Consider the following 24238-nt stretch of genomic DNA (forward strand, 5'->3'; position numbering starts at 1 on the left):
TGGATTCCATGTGTGTTGTTGCGTGTTTCTTATATATCTGTGGCTGAGCTTTTCTTAACCTAATTTTTCTTAACCTCCCTGCCTGTAAATTATTTCCTGAACTTTTTGTTCATAGCACATTTGCACATCAAGCAGGCAAATGCTGACGGAGCTATGTGCCACCTGTTTTTGTGAAGACCGAGGAGGTAATGGAGGAAGAACGACATCCTTGTTAGGTTTTGCTCAGGACTGTTAGCAAAGTCACTTAAACAGCAAAAGGAAGTAAAAAGGGGAGCAGCAGCTGGCTCAAAGAGGGAGAGCAGGGAGAGGTATTGACTAACAACCACTTCCCTGCCCTCTTGTAGAAAAAAGCTGTCTCTAAGAGCCTGTTGTTTCCAGCAGGTATTTACATCTGGATTAGGTCCTGCTGAGGCTGTCAGCAATCTGCCTGAGTGACTGTAGCTGTTCAGGACACGCCCCAAACCAGCCTGCCTATGGTGCTGGAGAGGGGAGACTATAAGGTTGTTTTGCTTGGGGGAAGGGTTGTATTCAGGGTTCAAGGAAGGTGAGTGCTCACCCTCTTTTCCTGGGCATGGTTTTGTGTGTATTATTGTTTGTCTTTTTCTCTGGACGAGGGTGTTATTTTTTTCCTCTAGGCCATTTCTAGGGTAAGAGGCTGGATAAATAGTCTCCAATTGCCACATAAATGCCAGGACCTTCACAAAAACCCTTAAGCCATCATGGCTTTGCCAAGCCTTTCCTCCCCCACACCCTCAAAAAACCTCATATATTTCTCCACCTTTTCATTCCTTGCTCCCTCCATCACCTGGCCAGGGAAAGAGAGAAGCAGTAACCTACTTTAGGTTCTTATTTGCACGCTTTTAAATGGGGAGGGTCTGTTCTGTGTCCAAACCTAGGTTCTGGCCCAGTTTCTTTGAATTGCTGCCTTGTCTTTCATTACCAGTTTCATTTGGGAACCTTAAGTGTCACTGAGCTGCCACCACCTGTTGTGGAGCGGGTGTTTCCTTTTTGGCTCCTTCTTTGAGAGAGATGCAGAAAGATCTTGGTTAAGATGGGATGTCTGCTGTGTACTGTACATTGTGTATACATTGAGGCTTTAGGTGGATTCAGATAAATTGAGTGTTAACAGTCTGTGATTGCTATGAGGAGAAACAAAACCAGAAATCAGCTTTGCTCCTGTCAGAACATGTAAAAATATGTCCAGATATGGCTGGAAAGGCGTCCTGTCTGAAACTTTGGAGTGTCACTATCAGTCAGTCACTGTACTTTTAAAAATATTGGTAGGAATGCAATGCGAGATTCTCTCAAATGCAAAGAAAAGGGCTACAACTGGCATGTTAAAATAGGATTTTAGAAGGCTTAGTAACCAACCTCACTAATTTTTTTGTGTAGTTTTCTGGCTTGAAGTGATTGTTGCTATGAGGCAACGTATGCCCAATAAATCCTCAGCAGTGGATTTCACAGGCATGATTATGTCAAAAACGATGAATTTCACAGTATTTCATGGCTTTAATAGATAATACTCCACATGAAAGTCATTCATACTTAAAGTCATTATTGGATGTTTCAAATTTGCCAGGTTATTATGTTGCAAATCACAGTAATGGAAATAACCCAATAAGGACCCTAAGGGTTCTGAGTTTATAATGGATCCTCCATTACTTCTACCCTTATCAGGATTTCTAAAAAAACACAAAAAACTACTACTGTTCAAAAATAGCAGCCACAGATTTAATATACATATATGCAGACTCAGGAACAACTTGTTTCATTCATTTCTGTGGTGCTAAATTTGGCACCAGTGATTTCACCCTGTTATCATTGTTGTTTATCACAGTAAAGTGATATTGTGAAAGAATTCTTATGCACTAAGACGGGGGGAGAATCACCTTGCAGTGTCTGCCAGTATGATACTGGTTTCAATTCAGGGTCTAGCCCTAAACAGTTTGGGACCCAAGTACAGCATCTTCCCTCAGTACCAATCACCCAGGGTTCTACGCTGTGCAACAGACAATCAGCTCATAGTTACACCCTTGGCTGAGGTGAGGAGAGTGTGGACCCGAGGGAGAGCTTTTCCTGTGGTGGCTTCCCACTTGTGGAAGCCAGCGTGGTGTAGTGGTTAAGAACAATAGACTCATAATCTGGTGAACCGGGTTCGCGTCCCCGCTCCTCCACAAGCAGCTGCTGGGTGACCTTGGGCTAGTCACAATTCTCTGAAGTGTCTCAGCCTCACTCACCTCAGAGTGTTTGTTGTGGGGGAGGAAGGGAAAGGAGATTGTTAGGCGCTTTGAGATACCTTAAGGGGAGTGAAAGACGGGATATCAAGTCCAAACTCCTCCTCCTCCTCCTCTTCTTCTTCTTGTGGAACTCTCATCTAAGAACATTGAAAATGCACCCATGGTTGAATTGCTTAAATATAAATTGATGATTTATTTGCTCATTCAGGCCCTTAGATGATGATTTGCAGAAGAGCTAGTGTTATGCACCCTGTGGTCTGTTTAGTTGTTTTGCTGCTCTCTTAAATAATTTTAAACATTAGAATGGTATTTGAATATTAATCTGTTTTATCATTGTAAGCCACCTTTGGCTCCTAAGGGAGAAAGGGTGGGGTAAGAATATATAAAAATAAGTTTTCCACCTCAGGGTGCCCTCAGACTACTGAAAGCAGAAGACCTTTATCAGGATATATCTAGGACAATGTAGTCATTAGAGTGGGTACTTTTTATCTTTTTTAAAAAAAAATGCTCCAGACAAGCCTTAATATCCTTCACAATATGTAGAATTTGTTCCTATTGAGCTTTGGTTCATATGTGAAAAGGCTACTTTTCAGTATCATATGGGTGGCAATCCCTCAGCCTAGCCCTACAAGCCTTTCTTCCAGCCCACTAGTCTCCAGCCCATTTTATTGCTGGTGGTGAATGACACATCTCTTCTCTTGTTCCTGCCACCATTGTTAGGAGATGGGAGTGCTCTGATGGGATCTGATGCATCCTGACAGGAAGGTGATTTTCCTCTCTATCACAACATTGATAGATGTGAAGGAAAATCATTACCCCTCCTATAGAACAAACTGATGCGGAGGAAAATCACATCTCTTTCCACCTGTCTTCTACCTCCCTTTCCAGCAAAGTTTGTGCTGTTTTCTGTGGTATTCTGGTGCATCCATAGGGGCTCTATGTGTAGTGCATGTGGGTGTATGTGCAATCATGTGATCTGATGTGTGTGTGTAATGTGTACTTTATTTGTGTGATTTGTGCACAAGGCCATCGGATAAGCATGTCTATTTCTTTTGGCCACTCTCCCTGTAGTATGCTGGGAAGGATTGCAGCTCTCAGGCTTATAAAATAGCCATTCCTGATATACTAAAAACAACTCTTTCTCTGACTGCTGGTCCATATGTAGCCAAAATGGCGCCACATATGGAAGAGGAAAGTCTTGGCAGGTTTAAAGAAGGTCCAAGCTTTGTATAAGTACATTTTTGTAAAGGGGGAACAAAAACCTAATAGAGGAAGGAAGCCAAAAAGAGTCGAGTGAGTATTGAACATGCTAAGTGGTCATGGACTGCTATCTGAAAAACTGAGTGGGAGGAGGAAAATAGTTGAAAATTCTGTAAGAGGTCATGTTTGGGTGGCTGGAACTCTGAACAGGAACAACACACACAGCAACATTTTATTGTTGTTTTATTATTTTTCAAACCCCATTGCCCTCATTTTGACCTGCCAACCAATGTGGAAGTTCACAAGGTTAGACACTGTTGTCCAGGTGTAAGATGTAAACGGAATATGAAATTAATGGGGTTATTTTAATTAAATAGCATTGCTGAGCCATCTGCTGTTGCAGTCTGGTGCCAAAAGATTAGACCAGTTTTTACTTTCTGTATAAACTGGTCTCCAACAGGCTTTAATTTTTAGAAACAGTTGCAGCTATGTAATACTGAAGCAGATTGTAATGTTTTAAAAGTACTTCAGTCAATTTCTTTTTAAATGTGACTAAAGGGATTGCTCACTGATTGCTTGTAATAGTTCCACTGGCTTCAGAAATAACTATAGAAGTAAAATATGAATACAGTGAACAGATCTTGTCTAATCATATATAACTTTACAATTCTGAAAATTATCAGCTGATTGAAGGCTCATAAAAATGAATGGGATGTTAGCACTCAGGTGCTTGGAGGGTTCCACAGAGGCTCCAGAGTACTTCATAATCATACATGAGGAATACATTGTGGAGCAAAATCATAATGAGTTGCATATCAAGCCTTTATCCGGATTAGTAGTTTACTGCAATTCAATTTGAACAGTATGACAGAAAACAGTAACTTGATCTGCACTAAAAGAACCACTTGGTTGTGCTCCCAAAAGTATGAAAACATCTTAGGATAAGTTAAATTCACTCTTCAGAATTCCCAAATGAAACCCAGAATGGAACCAATGAGATGTAGCGTACCCTGGTGAGGACCCTAGAATTCACTAGATTGTAATGTGTGACAAACTTTAGCCCACTGACGGATCAATGGCATCATTGATGCAGCGCAGCAGCTGAGGTTTTCACATTTCAGGCCCTACTTTATAAGAGAACTCTAGTACAATATGTGATTTAAAGATTCAGGATTGCTAATTAACCAGGAGGAAAATGACCTGGATATTTTAGTTTAATCTTACTAGGAAAGGGGCATGATCCCCCTTGCCTGGCCTATTTGTTCTGTTTTAGTTTAGCTAGGGTCTGCTCCTGGACTAAGCTACTTCCACCCACAATCCCCAGCCTGGGGGATTGTATTTTTGTAAGTGTTGGTAATTATATGATGATTTCAACTTTGGATTTAGTGCCAACTCTATGCAGCTCTATGCATATGTGTTTGGAATGAAGACAGATATAACTCTTTAAGGGTGATAAGAATGGGTGGCAAGTGCTCCCACTCTGTTCCTTGCCAGCATTAAAAGAAATCGGCAGCAAACACCTCTGGCCCTGCGATTCAACAGAGCAGTTTTGCACAGATCCCAGCTGTCCTTCTGCACACTCTGCCACTATCCATGCTGTTCTGGAAAGTTGTGGTTGCTGTAGTAGTTATAGTTGTTGTTGTTGTCATTAAATATGTCAGTAGCTTTATCTTGTCCAGGGCAACCCAAAGCAACTTACAACCAAACAGACAATAAACCCACATAAAAATACAATAAAACCAAGAGGAAAGAGAAATATATTAAAAACATCCATGCTACTTCTGAAAGGCCAGAGATCGTTAAAGGCCAAAGACTTGGATATAAAGGAAAGTTTTTGCCTGGTGGCTAAAGATATATAATGATGGTGACAGGCAAGTCTCCCTGGGGAAAGCATTCCACAAATAGGGAGCCACTGCAGAAAAAGCCCGTTCTCATGTTGGCACCTTTTTGGGGAGGGGGACACATGAAGAAGGGCCTCAGATGATGATTGCAAGGTCCGGGTTAGTTTATCAGGAGAGAGGTGGCCCTTGAGGTATTGCCATCCTGACCCATTTAAGTTCCACAATCCTCTCAAAGAATTGGGGAAGGGGCTGCATCAGAAGGAGAAACTGGCCAGCATTAGCTTCCTTTCCCTTCAGAATGGTGGATGCCTCAGCTTGATTGGCCATAACATACAAGTGACCAATTTGCCAGACTTTATAAGGTACAAGGTAAACAATCTCAATTGTTTTCCATTGCATTGTGTGTATGTGTTACTTTATACTATTTATATTCTGTATTCTATGTATTAACAATCTGAGGTGGCAAAATCAAACACATTTTGCTAGCTTTCTGATTGGAATCTCTTTCTTTTTTTAATTCTTTAACTTTAATGCACTGCAAAATATCAACTGTAAGTAAACAGAGAAGGGAACTCATAAAAATGCATCCGATTCTTTAAAAATACAGTTCTGTTCTTTTTTAAAAAACAGCTTGAAAGAAACAGTGTACTAACCATATTTCAAAAATTATCTTATGGCTTTGGATATTCTAAAGTTCAACAGTATTAAAAGTTAACATAGTACATGTTTCACGGTCTCACTAAAACCACGCTATTGCTTTTTAGATGTGCTACCAGCTTTCATTTTAAAAACTAGGAAATAAATTGCATGTTAAATGGCAAGTTGCCTGTGAAGAATGATTTGTCAAAGCAATGTTTATAGCTTCAACTTGTGCATATGTTGGTTGCAAGCCTAGCATACATTTGTTATATCTGATTATATTGTAATAGCTTAATGTACCATTGAAGTTGAAATTAGCACTCTTGTAGTTATTTCTTCTTCCTTCTTTGTGACAGTTATCATGTTTTCTCACCCTGACAGGATAACTCTTAGAACTGTGTTATGTGTGAAAAGTCCTGCAAAAATAGATGCCCACTAAATGCAGAATTACTCTTGATGAAGTTTGGTGCCACAGGAACATTTTAAGTGTCGGGGAAACAAAGTAAATGAACTTGCAGTAGTTGCTTTCATTGTTTCTCTGCTTTCTGCTGCAATTATAATGAAGCACAGAGGTAAATTACTCGGAGAAGTAATTAAGCAAAGGGGAGGGTAGAAAGTGGCACCTCTGAAAAACTGTGTTCTGCTTCTGGCATTTTAATGAGTCAGTTTTATAAAATGATAACAGTATAAACAAAAACGTGTAAATAGGATTTGGGCTCGGACGTCTACCAACTTCTTACCAATGGTAAGAGATGATAGGCGTTGTAGTCCATCAACATCTGGGTGACCAGTTTCTACACCCCTGACTTAGAATGCACAAGTATGTGCACATGAACACAGCTTAATCTTGGTAGCCCCAACTACAAGATAACTCTGTTAGCATCCATCCTTTGCTACCCACCTCTCACTCCTCTTCCCACTCAGTCTTGTTTAGTTACAAAACTCTGTGAAATGCAATACATACCATATTGCGCAGTCATGCACAACTCAAACAATTCACTGGAAAGGCAGCATATAAATATTGTAAAATAACCAGGGGCTGCTGCCCTGGTTTACATTGCTTGCCTACCCATCAACCCAAGTTCCAAACCCCTCTCTTTGTAAATTGCCAAACACACCACTCCTTCACAGCTCTCCTACCCTCCAAACTCTACCCCCTGGAGTCAGTCCCCATCCCCTCACAGCTCACCCCAGTCCCAAGAGCTCTGTGTTACTGTCATCAGTGGCTATGGGGAGGAGAATTAAAAGGAGTGGTGGTCGATGACGGAGGCCTCTTCCCTGCTGAGGCAGCTCTTCAGCCACAGTCCTACTTTGCTGACGCTTCTTCCTCCATAGCCTCTGACATGGCTGAAGCCAAAACAGCAGCCTCAGGGGCAGGTGCACAGTAGCAGCTGAGCAGTACGGCTGCTGGGAGCTGCCCTGGCCCTTCCTGGCTGTTTAACTGAGCCCATCACTCAGCGCTTGCACCACTTACTTACTCACTTCATTGGAGGTTTTTAAGCAGAGGTTGGATGGCCATCTGCCATGGATGTTTTAGTTGAGATTCCTACATTGCAAGGGTGTTGGACTAGATGACCCTCAAGGTACCTTTCAAAACATTTAATTCTATGACTTTCCTACCTCCCTGTTTCCTCTGCCTGCCTAATGCTTTTTCTTTGCGTTGAAGTTGACGTGACTGCATCTCTTAAAAATATAGAAACAAAATGAAATAATACGGTAATAACACCAAATAAATAGCAATAAAAAAATAGCAACTGGTACTTTCCCATTAAATACTAAGAGCAAATGTCCAGTCTGTCCAGTCTGTCTAAAAGAAGCTAGAAACGTTAAGGTAAATGAATCAAAATAGTTTTCTACAGATGGATGTACATATTGTATTCCCAGAAAAGAAATGCAAGAGTCACATTTATCATGCAGCTTTGCTGGATTTCATATAGTTGATACTGTTAAATCTTCGCATCAAAATCCTGGGTAAGGTGATTGAGAGAGCGGTTGCTGAACAGCTTGGTGGGTTTCTGGATGAAACATCGGCTCTGGATCCATTCCAGTCCGGCTTCCGCGCTGGTCATGGGACCGAGACAGCTCTGGTTGCCCTAACAGATGATCTTCGTAGACAGCTGGATCGAGGCGGGTCGGGGCTGCTGATTCTTCTAGATCTGTCAGCAGCTTTTGACATGGTCAATCATGAACTCCTGGACCACCGCCTTGCCAACGTGGGGATCCAGGGCACAGTCCTTCAATGGCTGCGCTCATTTCTCTCTGGTCGGGGACAGAGGGTGGCGCTTGGGGAGGGGAATTGTCATTGCGCCACTCCTTGGTGTGTGGAGTACCTCAGGGTGCAATACTCTCCCCGATGCTTTTCAACATCTTTATGCGCCCCCTCGCCCAGCTTGTCCGGAGTTTTGGGCTGGGTTGCCATCAATATGCTGATGACACCCAACTCTATCGGTTGATGGATGGCCATCCTGACTCGGCCCCAGACACACTGACCAGATGTTTGGAAGCTGTGGCTGGATGGTTACGTGGGAGCCGGTTGAAGCTAAATCCTTCAAAGACAGAGGTCCTGTGGCTGGGACAGGACGATATGGGATTGGGGGGGCAACTCCCATCTCTTGCAGGGGTGCATTTAGTGCCAGCACCGTCTGTTAAGAGTTTGGGTGTAATCTTCGACACCTCCCTTTCCATGGAGGCGCAGATTGCAGCTATAACAAAGGCGGCATTTTTCCATCTCCGCCAAGCTAAGCAGTTGGCTCCTTACCTCTCTCGCCCTGACCTAGCCACTGTGATCCACGCGACGGTCACCTCCAGACTGGATTATTGTAACTCGCTCTACGTGGGGCTGCCCTTGAGAATGACCCAGAAACTCCAGCGGGTGCAGAATGCTGCAGCAAGACTCCTTACGGGGTCCTCGCTGCAAGATCACATTCACCCGCTGCTATACCAGCTGCACTGGCTCCCGGTGGAGTACAGGATCAGGTTTAAGATGCTGGTTTTGACCTTTAAAGCCCTAGGACCTAGGACCCTCGTACCTACAGGACCGCCTCTCCTGGTATGTCCCACAGAGAAACGGTCTTCAAATAAAAACATCTTAAAGGTCCCAGGCCACAGAGAGGTTAGGCTGGCCTCAACTAGAGCCAGGGCTTTTTCGGCTGTGGCTCCGATCTGGTGGAACACTCTGTCACAAGAGACTAGGGCCCTGCGGGACTTGACATCCTTCCGCAGGGCCTGCAAGACACAGCTGTTCCACCAGGCCTTTGGCCAGGGCACAGCCTGACTCCCTCCTTTGGCAATCTTCGCGGAGCTCTGGCCCAATGGTTGCCAGTGGTTTAATTTGAATTAATTTTATAAGGAATGATTTTAGAGTGTTGTGTTGTGTTGTGTTGTACTGTTGTACTGTTTTATTGTTGTTAGCCGCCCTGAGCCCGGCTTCGGCTGGGGAGGGCGGGATATAAATAAAATTTATTATTATTATTATTATTATTATTATTATTATTATTATTATTATTATTATTTTATTATTATTATTTAGTATTTCTACTTGAGAAATCAGGCTAGTTTGAGAGCTATTTCCTTCATGAGTGATCATGAATCTGCTAAAAAAGAGTTTTAAATATAACATACTGTTTACACAATAAATGACAAATTCATTGACTATCAAGTCATTCCTTGGCATAATCTTGATATAATCAATTTATCAATATATAGTCATGAAATCTGAGAAGGGAATTCTCTCTTGCAACTGATGCCACCTATGGTGTTATAGGGGAAACTGCCTGGTGCTCCATATAATTTGCACTTCTGCAGCAGTCATTTTTATTTAACATATTTTATACACCTCTTAATTGAAAAAAAAACCCTCTAAGATGTTTAAAAAATATATAATAAAATACTAAAATTCTCAGTAGAAATCAGTTAAAAACAAAGTATTCAGAAGATATGAGAAAGACCAAACTGAAGATCTTCCTGCCTATTGTCCACTCCTTCTGCCCACTATTGATCAGATTTTTGAATGGTATTGTGGCAATATCAACTGTGTAATATGTACTGAATATATTACAAAACTGCATGTTTATTATAAGCATATATTTTTGGTTATGCCATAGATTGAGAATCTACTTTGGGGATCTTGGGGAGGGGAGGGACCAGTTGCTGATAAGAGTTGAAAACTGAGACAGTTGCAGAGGTTTAGAAGAGAGAATAATGGGAAGAGAGATTGGTAGATTGGGTTTAGATGGAAAGGCATATTATTTTGATTTAAAAGAAATAGTTTTGATGATGGTGATGTAACTAAGTGAAGGCTTGTTATCCATTTTGCACATATACGATTGCTGCTTTCTAATGACTGGATGATGAAGGTAACTGTAACAAACTATGCTACAGTGGAACAGTTTAGGACAAATGAAAAATACGTATTTTTAAACAGATGCTGGAAATGATAGTTCTTACAACACCAGGATGTTTTGAATTTTTATTGGGTTTATTTATTTTACCTCATAAAATTCATACACCACTTGGCTGTAAAAACAACTACAACCTCACAGCAGCTTACAGTAAAACAGTGAGATTACCAGTAAAAAATAGTTTTAAACAGCTATTTTAAGCATTTAAAAGTGGTTTCTTTTTTTAAAAAAATCACTTGGAATATCTTATGTCCTCTCACGCCTGGCAGATATGTGACATTCTGCAACAACTTTACTTTGATCCATTATGACTACATTCTCAAATGCACAGGGTAGAGATAGATTCTGAGCAGTAGGAGCATGTGAGGGGTAGCTGGCCGGATTGAGCTCAGCGAAGTGCTCTGCCCGAATCCACTACCAACCCAAATTAGCAGTAACTCAGTGAAGGCTTGTTGCCCATTTCTGCACATACCAGTATATGATTGCTGCTTTCTTATGGCTGGATCCCGCACCACTCTGCTTACATTTGAATGACTGAATCACACAAGGGTTTGCTAGGACCATTTAGAAGTACCCTAGCCCTCCATCTCTTCCATGTGATTATTCCTTCAGCCTTTCAGAAACTAACATGAATGTACCGGTATGTCTCATTGAACTAAAGAGAACTTTCATCTTAGTAGACATGCATAGGATTGTGTTGTCAGTAATCTAAACTGGAGCTGAGCTGAATTTTGTGCATTTCAGTTTTCATGAGAATATTTGCATTTTTGACAAGCAAGAAACTGTCTGAATAGAGATGCAAATTACATCAAAATCAGAAGTATTTCATTACTCTTCATCCATGTCTTGGACACCAAGCCTGGACACAATCTTTAATCAAGCTACATGTCAGTAGAAATTATCCATTGTGATGCTGAACACACTTTGCTTGTTCAGGTGATTTCAGTAGAGCTCTTCTCATGAATAAATTGATTTAAGATTCATGCCAAGAAGAGGAAGAAAAATATTCAGTTTACCTAAGATATGTTTATATCAATTTTTCCTAATTACAAGTGCAATTAACATTATGTGCTTTTCTTACTCCTCGTTTACAATTTGAAAAATGGAAGAATTTTTCAGTTTAAATGAGTCTCTCTCTGTTCTAAAGCCATTTTGGTACCGCACAGACTATGTGCACTTCATTGGGAAGAAGCCCCAACAAACACAGTAAGACTTACCTCCAAGTAATACAATCTTTCATAAGGCCTCTCTCTTTTCAGAGCCTGGTTTTTTTATGCAACTGAGTAAGGCTCTTTCTATTTGTTCTGGTTCTCTGATAAATGCAGTAAGTAAAAATAAATGTAGCAGAGTTTTTATATAAAAAAACTATTTTTAAAAATTAAAAATATGATTTTCAGAGATTTAAGGAAGCATATGATAAAATGTAATCAAACAAAATGCAACGACGACAATCCCCCCCACAAATAAAACCTCCATCACTGAGAACTGGTTGGCACCCCTTAGAGAAGCCTCTTGATAAAAGCTGGTGGGTGGGGCATGGCCATTTGTTGAGACATCTTTGCAGCTTCCATCCAGTCTTTGACTCCTGATCAGGGGCTGACTTTGGTAATATGGTGCCCCGAGTGAGGACAAATTTTGGTGTGCCCCCTAAATATTTATTTTCATGCCTTCCTCTCTCTTGCCTTCCATTCTGTGCATGCTCTGAAGTACACTGTATCATAGTTGCGGCAACTCAATCACCTGCTTGACTGGGCCCTAACTTTGAGTAGGAACCCGTATAAATATAGGTGTTGTTGTTATTTTGTACCCCCTGTGCAGGGGATCCACCCGAAATCTGGCACTGTCCTGATGCTGTTCTTGAATTGTCTAGGTGTGCCTTTGCTGTTCTGCCCCTGTAGCCTGACCTGTACCATTGTTAGCCTTAAATAAAACTTTCTTCCCATTCACACCTTAAGTGCCTCGGTTGTGGTGTTTGGGGCAGGAACCAGGACACTCAAGAAAACAGACCAACTGAAAATAGAACGGCCTATATTTCACGTCATTCTGCAAATCTGTGGTGTAATCGTACTTGGAATATTGTGTACAGTTCTAGCCTCATAACCTAAAGAGGGTTGTTTAAGAGCTGGAAAGCATTTAGAAAGGGCATCCAAAATGATCAAGTGTGTGGAGCAACTCTCCTTTGGGGAAAGGTTACATTTGAGGCTTTTTAGTTTAGGGGAAAGGGCAAAGTGGAGGGACTTGATAGATGTGTATAGGGTTATACAGGGGTAGATAAAGAAGAAAAGAACAAGCTTTTCTCCCTCCCTGATAGTACTTAGGCCCATCTAATGAAGCTGAATTTTGAAAGATTCTGTCAAGATAAAAGAAAGCGCTTCTTCACAAAACACATAGTACCTCACCACAAGATGTGCTAATGGTTTTAGAAGGATATTACCCAAATTCATGGCAGTTGAGGCTATCCATCACTACTAGCCATGATGGCCTGCACTCCCTCTAGTGTCAGAGACAGTATATCTCTGAACACCAGTTTCTGGGAATTACAAGTAGAGTGATACTTCAAATGGCTCACTAATGCAATCACTTCACCAGTTTGAAGAGGAGGAGGAGGAGGAGGAGATTAGGGTCAACTATTCTGATGCATCTGAGCATATTTTAAAACCTTCATTTCCACTTCAGCAGTAAGGCAAGCTAGGCAAAGGCCTGCTTAGCTAGTGAGCATAGCTCTGCTTGCCTCTGGCTACTGGCTCCTGTCATGAGCAAGGGAAATGCATTACTTAACTTGCATTATGGGGTAAATGACCAGGCTTTGTGGTGGTGTTGGGGATCCTTACCATGGTAATGTTTCTGAATTGAGAAGGATTAAAAGCAGGGCCCCTTTAAGGACTACAATGGAAGGGTGAGACTACAGTGGTACCTCGGGTTAAGTACTTAATTCGTTCCGGAGGTCCGTTCTTAAGCTGAAACTGTTCTTAACCTGAAGCACCACTTTAGGTAATGGGGCCTCCTGCTGTTGCCGTGCTGCCGGAGCACGATTTCTGTTCTCATCCTGAAGCAAAGTTCTTAACCCGAGGTACTATTTCTGAGTTAGCGGAGTCTGTAACCTGAAGCGTATGTAACCTGAAGCATATGTAACCTGAGGTACCACTGTATAAGGAAACAAGAGAAGGCTCGTAGGCAAGAAAATCCTCATGTAGACCAGACCCATTTCATTTTGGTCTTTGTGCTTCAAAACTAGCTCCTTAAATTGTGTCATGAAGCACTAATAATGCTTCATGTATAGGTTTAAAACATTTGCCTTGTTTAGTAGTCTTAATTGTGTTCCAAGTTGAACTTGGAATGGATGCCACTTTTTTGAGCCTGATATTTTGATTACTGGCTGATATTAAATAACAAACACAAGAACATAATAAACTATAATTTGCATTAGGATCCTAAACGGAGTTATGACAAGGTGTTGGGCTTTTTGCTTTATTATTTGTTCATTGGCAAGGTTTGCTGCTTTTGGCAGTGCTGTTTATGAGCTCTCAGCATGAAGTATTTGGGGGTATGTAAATAGGATGCCTCTTCTCCTTTGGTTATATGTATAATAGATTACGTTGGGTTTTGCAGTGCAAACAGGTCTGTTGTACTGAGAATATGAATAATGTTGGTTTCCATAATTGCCAACATCTGGCTTCTCATAAATCTGTTAAATTGCACGGAAGTAGAATTAGAGTCTGTGTTGCAAGTAAAGCAATTACATGGAACTTCGTAGGCAATATGGCCCCATGCTCATCTGTGAAATTCTTTTAGTTTTGAACTGTAAAATCTATGCCTCTAATCTATTCTTTAGCCCCGATTCATATGTTATGCATGGTGTAGAATGAAACCTTAACACAGCAAAGGAAAACATTATTTTGCATCTTTTCAATGCAAAAACACCCAAGCATGGCTGTAGTGACATTTTTAACCAGAAGTGTAAGTGAAAGCCTACTGAAAAGAGAAACAATGAGAAGAAAGTTAAGGTAACTAGTTTGTATTTTCCCATTGAAACAATTACTTCTCATCAATTTATTCATGGCCTTAGTTTTATTATAAGTATATAGCTTTCCTTTTCATGATTCTCTTGCAGCTGGAACACAGTACATGGTATTTGGTTTGAAGGTACCAAGCCACCTTTTCATTACCTAAAGTGCTCCTTTCAAGTTGCATTCCTTATTATATGGAAAATCAAGAAAAAACTAATAAATAATGTGCACATTAATAGTCCTTGAAGATGGCCACATTATGGCTATTTATTTTGTCAGACTGAAACAGCAAAATGATCACTGCAAGAGAGGTCTTCTAGGGAAGGAGAACTGTCTAATGGGAACATTATTGCAAACTGAGACTCAAACTACACATTAAGCAGAGCATTGTGATGTATATGTGTGTGCAGCCTGGGGAAGGTTGCGTTTAAATAGAAAACTAGACAGAGAGGCTTTTTAACCCTTTTCCCTCCTGTCCTTTTCCCAACCAGAAATAGACCTTCCCTTGTGGCTCTTTTTCTTTTCCAGGGATGGGGAGGGACATGAAACATAATTAAGGGAGAAGCACTTAAGGAGTTTGCAGTGAAGGAGTAGATTTAACCCTATTATTGATGCCCGGAGTGCACAATTCAACAACATTCTAATGGACGATAGAATCGCTGCTTGCCACTTGTGTTGTAAATTGCACATTCCATACTGCATGTAATCTTTTAAATCACAGCCAAAAGAAAATCTTTTGCTATGCTAATATATGGTAAGATCATTTTTCATATCATATATGAATATATGGTAAGATCATTTTTCATTATATATATATATATATATATATATATATATATATATATATATATATATGAATGAATAGGAAGTCTAATTGTGTCATTAGCATTGTAGCTAAAAATAGATTTGTGCAAATGGGGCTCATATGTTTTGCTGCTTTTCTGCGGTATTTAATTAACATTGCCACATCTCTAAGAGGCAATGAACCAGTAATTTTTGTTTGCTGCTGAAATGTCTACATGCAAACTTTTGAGCTGCTCATTGAGCACCAGTGAAACAAATAGGACAATCCGAAAGGGTAGGCAGAGGGGAACAAAGGGGGACTAACTCCCTTTTCCTGTGTCCTTCCAGATAGGGCAGAAGGTGGGATGGTGCTTTCCTATTTTCCTGTTCTAAGTGGCTGTTGCTATTTTTTTTGTTTCTGCGGGTTTCTTTGTTTTTGAGAAACTTTTCCCTCACAAAGAATTTAATGGGAGTGGAATAAATTATGCCAGTTTAGGACAGATCTGCAACCTTGCCTAGAACACCCCTTGTGAGCACCTCCTTTTCGCTCTTCAGTGTTGGAAAGGAACCTTCTGCAGGAACTTTTCCACAACCTTCAACACCTTCCTCTCCAAAGGTGGACTTTTCTCTCCTCCTCCCCTTAGGGAGATCTGATGGGTCCTAGGGTCTCAGGGACGATAGGACTGCAATCTAAGACAAAACAAATTGTGAGCTAAAAAAGGACACAGTGTAAGTGATATTGTTGAGCTTCTGAATCCTCCATTCTCAAAGGCGCTTTTTTTAACCTATAGGTAGGGTCACAATTCTGTCTTCTATGCAGCTTTCAGTTAAATATATTGTTGTAACTTATTATTATGCTTCTCCATTGTTGGTGTAGTTTGCACTTCCTCAGCTAAAATATGTGTGTGTGAATGACTGGATGATCCCTGAACTGAAAATCTTTTCACCTTCACGAATTCTTCTCATCACATAAAGAGACAATATCATCTCTGCTCATTTCCTCAATTGGCCTGCAAAGCACACTAACTGTGAAAGTTGTAAACAGGACTGTTGTTGTAGAATTATTATTGTGAGTGACTCTTGTCTAGAGAGCAAGTGCTACTTTGCTAATGCTCTGTAATTAGATCCACACTAATTTGTCTGTGCCACTTGAATACAAGCCCAGAATAGAGAGACATTAGAAATACGTTTTGCTCTGGATTCCTTTGGGGTTAGAATAAGTGCGTCTTCTAACCGAGAAATATGAGGTGGATTTTCTGTTTCACTTTTATTGCTACTACCCTAAATTTCAGCTTGAGAGGACTGTCTTATTTCTGCTAAAGACAGGTGTTTTATTTCATCTGTAATAGTAACTGGTTCTTATATTATCTTAGCTGTGTCTCTTATGTATGAACAGTATAGCGTTGGGGGAGTAAAACACATAAGAGACCAAGTAGGCATATTTAATTGCTCATGTCAGTGGTTTCTTTGTGTCAGCAGTACAGCATTGGAGGAAAGAAGTCTCTGAAATTAGATTATTTGTGATAAAATAATATAACCCTTACTTTAAAAAAAACAAACACCAAAACACTGAAGGCCAAATTGCCTGAAGGTTTATTCATGGCACTTTCCCTTTCCTCCCTGCTTCTAACATGGGAAAACCCTACGACTGCTGTTAGCATGGAAGTGTATTTGCTCATGCAAAAGCTTACTTATGTCCTTACTACTTCCTTTTCCTGTACAAATCCAAGAATAGCCTGCTACTTAGGAGCAATTTACTCCTACTCAGTATGTTTTTTTAAAAAGACAACTACTGGTCCCCTTCCGTTATTTTTTTTAAAAAAAATATATCATTGTTTTATGCCCTCGAGAGGCAACATAATCTCTTAACCATTAAGCATCTAGGAAGAGTTATAATAATGCAAGAACAGAAGTTTCTAAAAGTTGTTTCTTATTTATTTTACTTGGTTTTGATTCAACTTGAGAAATAACCTTTTTAAAGAAATCATTTTAAGAGTGTGGGTGTAGAAAGTATATATGCTCTTAGCAAAGCAGGCCTACAAATCCAGTCTCAAGTAAATACTTGATGTTCCCAAAGAACTATGATGTTCCCAAAGAACAACTTGCTGAAGCCCAATAAACTCTTCTGTATTGTGCAGATATTGATGAATGTGCCTTGAGGACTCACACTTGCTGGAATGACTCCGCCTGTGTGAACCTGGCAGGAGGATTTGATTGCCTCTGTCCATCTGGACCATCCTGCACTGGTGACTGCACACATGAAGGAGGCTTGAAACGGAATGGCCAGGTATGGACACTGAAGAAAGACAGGTGTTCTGTTTGCTCTTGTAAGGTAAGTTCCTGTTTGATTTTTGATTTTTTTTACTCTTTTAATAATCCAATTTCTTCTTTTCCTTGCATATTTTTTAAAATAAGAAACCCATTTTAAAAGAACTAAATCCATGTCAGACTTTAGGCTGAATTCTTCCAAAATCACCTGGGCTCCCCCTGGAGAGTTGTAATCTGAATTAATCTTTTCTTGATTCCTTAAAAAAAACCCAAAGCAAATTCACTCTAGCAAGCAGGTTTGCATCAATGCAAAACTGGTATGAGAAAACAAGTAAACTTCCTGGTCTATACAACTCTTCTATTTATGAAACTGTGAGAAGAAACTTCAGTGCCCTGGGACAGTTGTAGGTGACTGAAAAGATGAACACTGCTGGATGCTAAAAATTACATTTAAGGGATTACATTTCCCTGTATGATAGATAGCCCTCACTCATACTTTTCACTCACGCCTTTCAAACAAAAGTGCCCTCACCAGCAGAGGTTTGTATGGTGGCAGCAACACACACAACATTTATAGTTCATTAGTATTCAGGGCATTGTTGCAGGAATCCATAAAACCCTGTAAGGTAAATCATTATTATAATCACAAAAATCACCCAGTGAGCTTGTTGCAGAGATGGAATTTGGACTGGGAATTTCCTAGTTCACAATTGTGCTACATTAGCCCTCGTAGAGAATTGTGTTTGAGACTCTATAAAGGTCAAAAGTGGTGAATTTGTGAAATATGAAATTTACTTGGAATATTTGTATCAGAAATATTTGCAACAGAAGCAATCTCCACTACTCTCCAGTTGTATTGCATTTTGGAACACTGGGAATAGGAACCCACCTCAAGCAACATTTTAAGAATATTTATGATGCAATCATGCATGCAAAATATGGTTTTATAAGACTACTTTTCCTCTTTCCAAAAGCATTACCTGAAAATTTAGGAGGAACCTTGCATTCTTGCAAAAGGAACTGCTGGTGGCAAAAATGGCTCATTTATTTATTTCATAAAATTTATACACCACTTGAAAACTTCAAAGTGGTTTACAAAAGAAAAAAACAGTAAAATCAAGAAGAAATCACAACCATACTTTAAAATATACAAAAGTCAAAATACTAAAACATATTAAAATTACCTCAACTTGTGTGCATGTCTCCAGAAGGACTGCTTCACAGTCAGGAAGAAGTTATTGAGAATATATTTTGAGGAACGAAATAGGGATAATACCACCATAAAGAGCTACAATATCATCATTTGGTGGGAGCATCTCAACTTTTCTGAGCATTCCAAGTCCTAGTGAAGGTATAATATGACTATGCTAAGGCCAGCATATACTGTTTATGGGTCTTAATACAGTTTATTGCCAGTTAGTCAGGACTATTTATTAAAAGTTATTTTAATATTCTATAACAATTGGCTCTAGTAAATTATGTATGAATTTTTCTACAGTGCCTTAATTGAAACAGAGTCTGGTATCTTTCACATAAAATAAAACCTCTTTCCATAAAATGTTCTGTTGAATGTACTCTTAGCTCGCTGAAATAGCTAACAAAATCATAATTGTCCCAACACTGCTTCATATGTGAATGTGGAATTAGATAGTCCACCCCATGGCCAATGATATTCAATTCTGGCATAATGTGCCCAGGTTTGGACCATGTGAAGACACCTTTTTAAAATAATAATAATATTTCACAGATAAGTGAGGAAGGGATTACTGCAGCAATCCACCAGACATAATATTTCATCTAATCCTCTCTAAACATACTGGTTTTTGTTCCTATGAATGAGGGCAGAATTTGCTAAAACATTAAAATTCTAACAGCTTAATTAGTTGAGTGCATTCATTACCCAAAGTAGCCTGAAGTAGATTTTCTCTGCTTTCTCAGAGTACATCCCTCAAGCCTTATGTGAATTATAACAGCATTGGCGGAGCTGTGTTGTCTTTAATCCTGTTTTCTCCCCCCCCCCCAAAATAAAGCAGCTTTACTGACTTACTAGTATGGAAGCTAGTGTTCCCTGAAAAGAGATTCCCAAGATGGACAATATATGGGGGAAAGACATGATTTAAATAGTGATGTACATATTTTCATCTGCTTGATTCAAAGTGGATCTCAACAAACCAAATTGCTTGGCCATCGTATGGCTTACCTTTGTGTTCAAAAAAATAACTGGTGCACAATATGCAAATGGAAGGCGCCCCTTCCATTTGCAGAAGAGTCTTTGGTCTGATGCAGACCTCTGCTGATGGAAAGCAGGAAAGGTAATCTTCATATTCTTCCTTCGCTCTGTAGCCTCCCATATCACCTTCTAGGCAGTTCTGGGGTGTTCCCCAGCCCCCAGGAGCAGATTTTCAGAGGGCCAAGATGGCTGAAGGGGGCAAAGAAGGAATCAGCCAAAATTCCCTTCCTTCTGTTAGCGGTGGTATCCACTGCATCAAAAACTCTCCCTTTAATATAACAGACAAACTGGATTCCACTCTGAATATTTAGAAACGTACCATGTGTTTATTTTCTGAACCCAGTTGCAAATTCTGGCCCCATGACAAGCAGCAGAACAAGAGTCTAAACATTCCCTCACACTCCTACCTGTGAACCTCCCCTCTAATACCTTGCCTGTCTTTTTCAACATACCAGGCAGTTGTGGTAATGGGAGGTCCTCTCTTGAGGCCTCTCTGTTTCCTCCTCTCTCCCTTTTGGTGTCTTTAATGCAGTGCATCATTATGCCAGGGATTCTGGGATTTATCATTCTTCAGGCACCCGAGGCCTTCATATGTCTGTTAAGCATCCTGGAAAATACATACCCTAGATTATGGAGCACAATGTCTACACCATGAACTTGAGATGGGTGAACTTTGGAAAATTTGCTTTGGATTCACTTGGAAATAATTTGAGGTTCTCCCCTCCCCCTGCCAAACCAGAAAAAGTTTTCCAAGTCAATTCAGGGGTGGAAATATGGGAGGTTGTATTCCTTCTACCACCACAATTTATCATGCCTGCACCTCTTTATTATGGCCCCATTAAACATAGTAGCTTGCATTATATTGAATTGGGCAAGAATAAAGGTGCACCAGCGAGGACGGGGAAAGAAGCCAACGCTGTGAGTCATCTTTCAGCATTACACCTTCTTCTACAGTGTCTTTTGCCTGCCCCTGTATAAATAAATTGAGCCATTATTCCGTATGGGAGTGATGAAAGACCCTGCAGGGACAAAATACAAAAGTGGTAATGAGGATTCCATGCCTCACGGGGCCCTTGGCTTCTCCCTCACATTTGTTCTTTGCCCCTACAGTGGCTTCAGTGGATGTAAAGAAGAAACAGAGCTCCGTTTTATTCAGTAGGTGTAAAGTGAGCAAGCAGTTCTTCTGCTTGGATTTTCTGAGGCAGGCTTAATGAGCTCCAGAGTTCTTTTCCATGCCTGACTCAGGGGAACTTCAGCAGCATCTCCAAAGACTTGGGCACCATGGATAACCACATTTCCAAGGGTCCTTGGCACCTGGAATGCTACTGTTTAATGCTCATCATGCCAGGGAGAAAGGAAGGGGGGCCTCACCAGCAACAACTCTCCATTGTGACCCACCACCAGTTAATTGCCACTCTAGTGGCAGTGATCCTGGCAATGGAACTGAGAAACCAATTATGATCTGGGTTCAAATTTAATTGCACTTCAAGCTTGGGTTTTAATCACTTGAGGAGGAAGTAGTTAAGTTCACCATTAAGAGTCCCCCTTTCCAGACTTGGGCATGAGCATACAAGCAATACTTGACAGGTTTCATTTATTGATATAAACCACCCTACTAGTAATGAATGGAAGTGCACTTGTGATTTTAATTGATTCCTTGAACCTGTGCTTATAATTTATAGAAATTTAGTTTTGGAAAGGATCCTGGGATCTGTAGTTTGTTAAGAGTGCTGGGGTGGTATCTCTATGAGGGGTAAACTATAGTGCCATGATTTTAAACCAAAAAAATAGTCTCCTTTGGAAAGTTCTAGACTCTACTTCCTTGGAGGTTTCTAAGCAGAGGTTGAATGGCCAGCTGTCATGGATGCTTTGGTTGAGATTCTTTTATTATAGGGGGTTGGACTAGATGTCCCTTGGGGTCCATTCCAATTCTACAATTCTATTATTCATCTAACTTTTAAAATAACTTGTTACACAAATTCACCACCAGTTTTTCCTTTATCTAAACCTCTGATTATTCCAAAGTATTAGCTGCTTTCTTGTCACTGGGCTCAAATGACATTCTTTTTGTAACTTCTCTTGGTGTAATTAGTTGAAGTACAGGTGTAGTGGTGTTTGGTAGTGGTCATAGTGATGTTGGTCACTGCGGCTCGCTTTTCGTTCTTATTTTATCAGATGAAAAGAGACTATATTTCCCACTTGTTCAGTCTGTGCACATAGTGGAAGAATTATTTAGAAATTGCTGAGGTTATTTTAAGAGATGGATATTTGACACTCCAAAGCAACAAGAGACTTTGTGCAGCGGAAAAGGCTACATATTTGTGACACTGAAATATTGGGGTCAAATTGCTCTCTGTAGAGTGCAGAGTGAACAGGTCTGTATACAAAACATAGAATACTACGAGAGGCATAATAATTCCAATGATACTGAAAACTGTGTTGGAAAAATATGAAATTCTAATTAAGTCCAAATACCAGTTACATCAAGTATATGGACTAGGTTGCACTACATATTTAATTTGAATAATTTAATTTCAGTATCACTAATGAACCATTGCAAAACTTGAGTGATGCTGAACTCTGCTGCATTGCCCTCACAGGTGGTAGCAAAAATGTCTTTTTAAAAAAGGGAAAAATGAATACCAAAATGAAACAGATGCAAATAAAACATGAAGTGAAACACTTAAACAATAATAATAACCACCCACTGCAAGACATGAGAGGAACTAGCCTTTGGCTAACCATAGGCACCTTGAAAGTGTTTTTTTGTTTGCTTGCTTGCTTTGTTTTTGTGTGGGGAGACACACTGTAATGTTCAGGCACAATGTTCTGCATAGAATTCAAGGTTGCTGTTTTGTTTTTGTTTTTAAAGGAAAAATGCAAAACTCCTAATTCTAATTCCACTTTTGAAACAAAACAAGGCTATTCCAAACTCCAAAATCTGGACAGAAATTTGATTGAGAACTGGAAGCATCCCTTTCTCAGATGTCTGGATGTGCCTCTGAATTTTCACTAGGCGCTAAAACTTTGCTAGGCTTCTCTAATATTCCAGGGTTCCACAGCTATGAAGGCTAGAAATACTTTTCTTATTAATAAAAGCAGTTGCAACCTTTTATGAAATGGTTCCTGATTGCTTCAATTTGTTTATCTGCACTGGTATAAGCAGTGCTTTTCTTCTAGAATAAAAGGTGCCTGTACTGCATACGCTTGAGTACCCCCGGGGGGGAAAGCACTGGGTGTAAGCTTCTTTCATACATGAAAACCAGCATTCTTGCTCTTTGAAACATGGGCAACGTTTGAGCTCAGGGTGAAGTAGCTGTGTGACAACGTAGCTTGACATTTACTATGCCACTGATAACTGATGTACATTTTCACATTTGAACTGCAAATTTACTGTACTCTCACCTGGAGATAATGGTTGTCTCTTCAGAAGTTCAGCAGCACAGTGAGTCTCAGCAGCTGCTGTGCCAGCTACTTCTCAGGTCTACCTGTCTCTTTTCTTCACCCTACTGTAGGAAGCACAACTTTGAGAGATAGTATTGCCTATGAGTAGGTGGGCTGAAAACCCTGTTCTTAAAAGCAGTTGGGTGGGGGTGGGGTTTTTTGTTTTGCTTGAATTAACCGTTCAGCAAACCCACTACCTAATTTGAAATAATTCATTAGTATTCTAGATTTCAGTTCAATGCTATGCATGTAAAAGCATTGAAATTATTTATTCACCTATAATAACAGGTAGAGTTTCCAGCACAATAATTCCTATAATTATCATCCTCACAATTTGAATAAACTCATTTTCCCTTTTCCATCAAGCCAACACATACTTTCTTTTTTACATTTTAAAACAATATTGATGCTCTAGTTATCACAAGGATTGTAATTTAATCTGTAGCCACTGAAATGTGCAGGATCCTATGCAAGGAGTAAATATTTAGCAGTTGTGGTATTAAAGCTTCATTTCCGAGAGGTATAAATAAAAAGTTTTTCAAAAATGAGTCTGAGAGCATGAGCCAATCTGGAGTGAAGCACTTTTACATCCTGATTTCAGCGAGAAAGGAATGTGAAATTGTGCTGAGTTGTTAGATATGATGACATAGTCTCTACTACTTCCTCTGTTGGACTGTAAGTCAAGCTGTAAAAAACCCAACAACAACATAACTAGATATAACTGAAGGTGAAAGGATGATAGGTTCCTCCATTAACTTGCTGTATTAAATTCCTCTGACAGGCCTGGTTTTGCAGTGTAATGCATTTTTGTTAAATTAATGGTGCCACCTGTTCAGCCACAAAATTATTGAAGATATTATCTCTACAATTACATGGTTATTCAAAAATTTGTGAAGAAAATTGTTGCTTCATGATACGCATTATGTGACTAATAGAAACGTTTATTCATTCAGAATGCACCCAAGAAACTATTTGCAAGGGCAATGGTTTAAAGTGGCAAAGTTGAGAACTTTTCCATTCACACATAGCTTCCATAGATGAAATTTGAGAGCATATTTCTTGTATAAGTGGAAAGAGTACCAAACCTCAGTTTGATAACATTTACAATATGCTAAACTAACCAGAATAAAACAAACCCCAATATTGGCTAGAAAGCAGGAAAAATGTAGAAAATAGGTGCTGCTTGATA

General features: G+C 39.9%; 1 protein-coding gene and 1 long non-coding RNA gene across 9 annotated transcripts in view; one reads left to right on the forward strand and one right to left on the reverse strand.

The window, feature by feature from the left end:
• NELL1 (neural EGFL like 1) overlaps positions 1–24238 on the forward strand; it is a 363706-nt gene that overhangs the window by 329322 nt on the left and 10146 nt on the right. For all 5 annotated transcript variants that reach the window (XM_053389174.1, XM_053389155.1, XM_053389145.1 and 2 more), the window contains one exon: positions 17246–17439. In XM_053389174.1, the coding sequence (XP_053245149.1) occupies positions 17246–17439 (194 nt within the window). The remainder of the gene's footprint in view (positions 1–17245; positions 17440–24238) is intronic.
• LOC128414234 (uncharacterized) overlaps positions 17434–24238 on the reverse strand; it is a 55003-nt gene continuing 48198 nt past the window's right edge. For all 4 annotated transcript variants that reach the window (XR_008330615.1, XR_008330616.1, XR_008330618.1 and 1 more), the window contains 4 exons: positions 23011–23114; positions 20058–20212; positions 18560–19794; positions 17434–17632 (listed from right to left, as the gene is read on the reverse strand). This is a non-coding gene — a long non-coding RNA (uncharacterized LOC128414234). The remainder of the gene's footprint in view (positions 17633–18559; positions 19795–20057; positions 20213–23010; positions 23115–24238) is intronic.

This window comes from Podarcis raffonei, chromosome 1 (genome assembly GCF_027172205.1).
Source record: "Podarcis raffonei isolate rPodRaf1 chromosome 1, rPodRaf1.pri, whole genome shotgun sequence".
Classification (NCBI taxonomy): domain Eukaryota; kingdom Metazoa; phylum Chordata; class Lepidosauria; order Squamata; family Lacertidae; genus Podarcis; species Podarcis raffonei.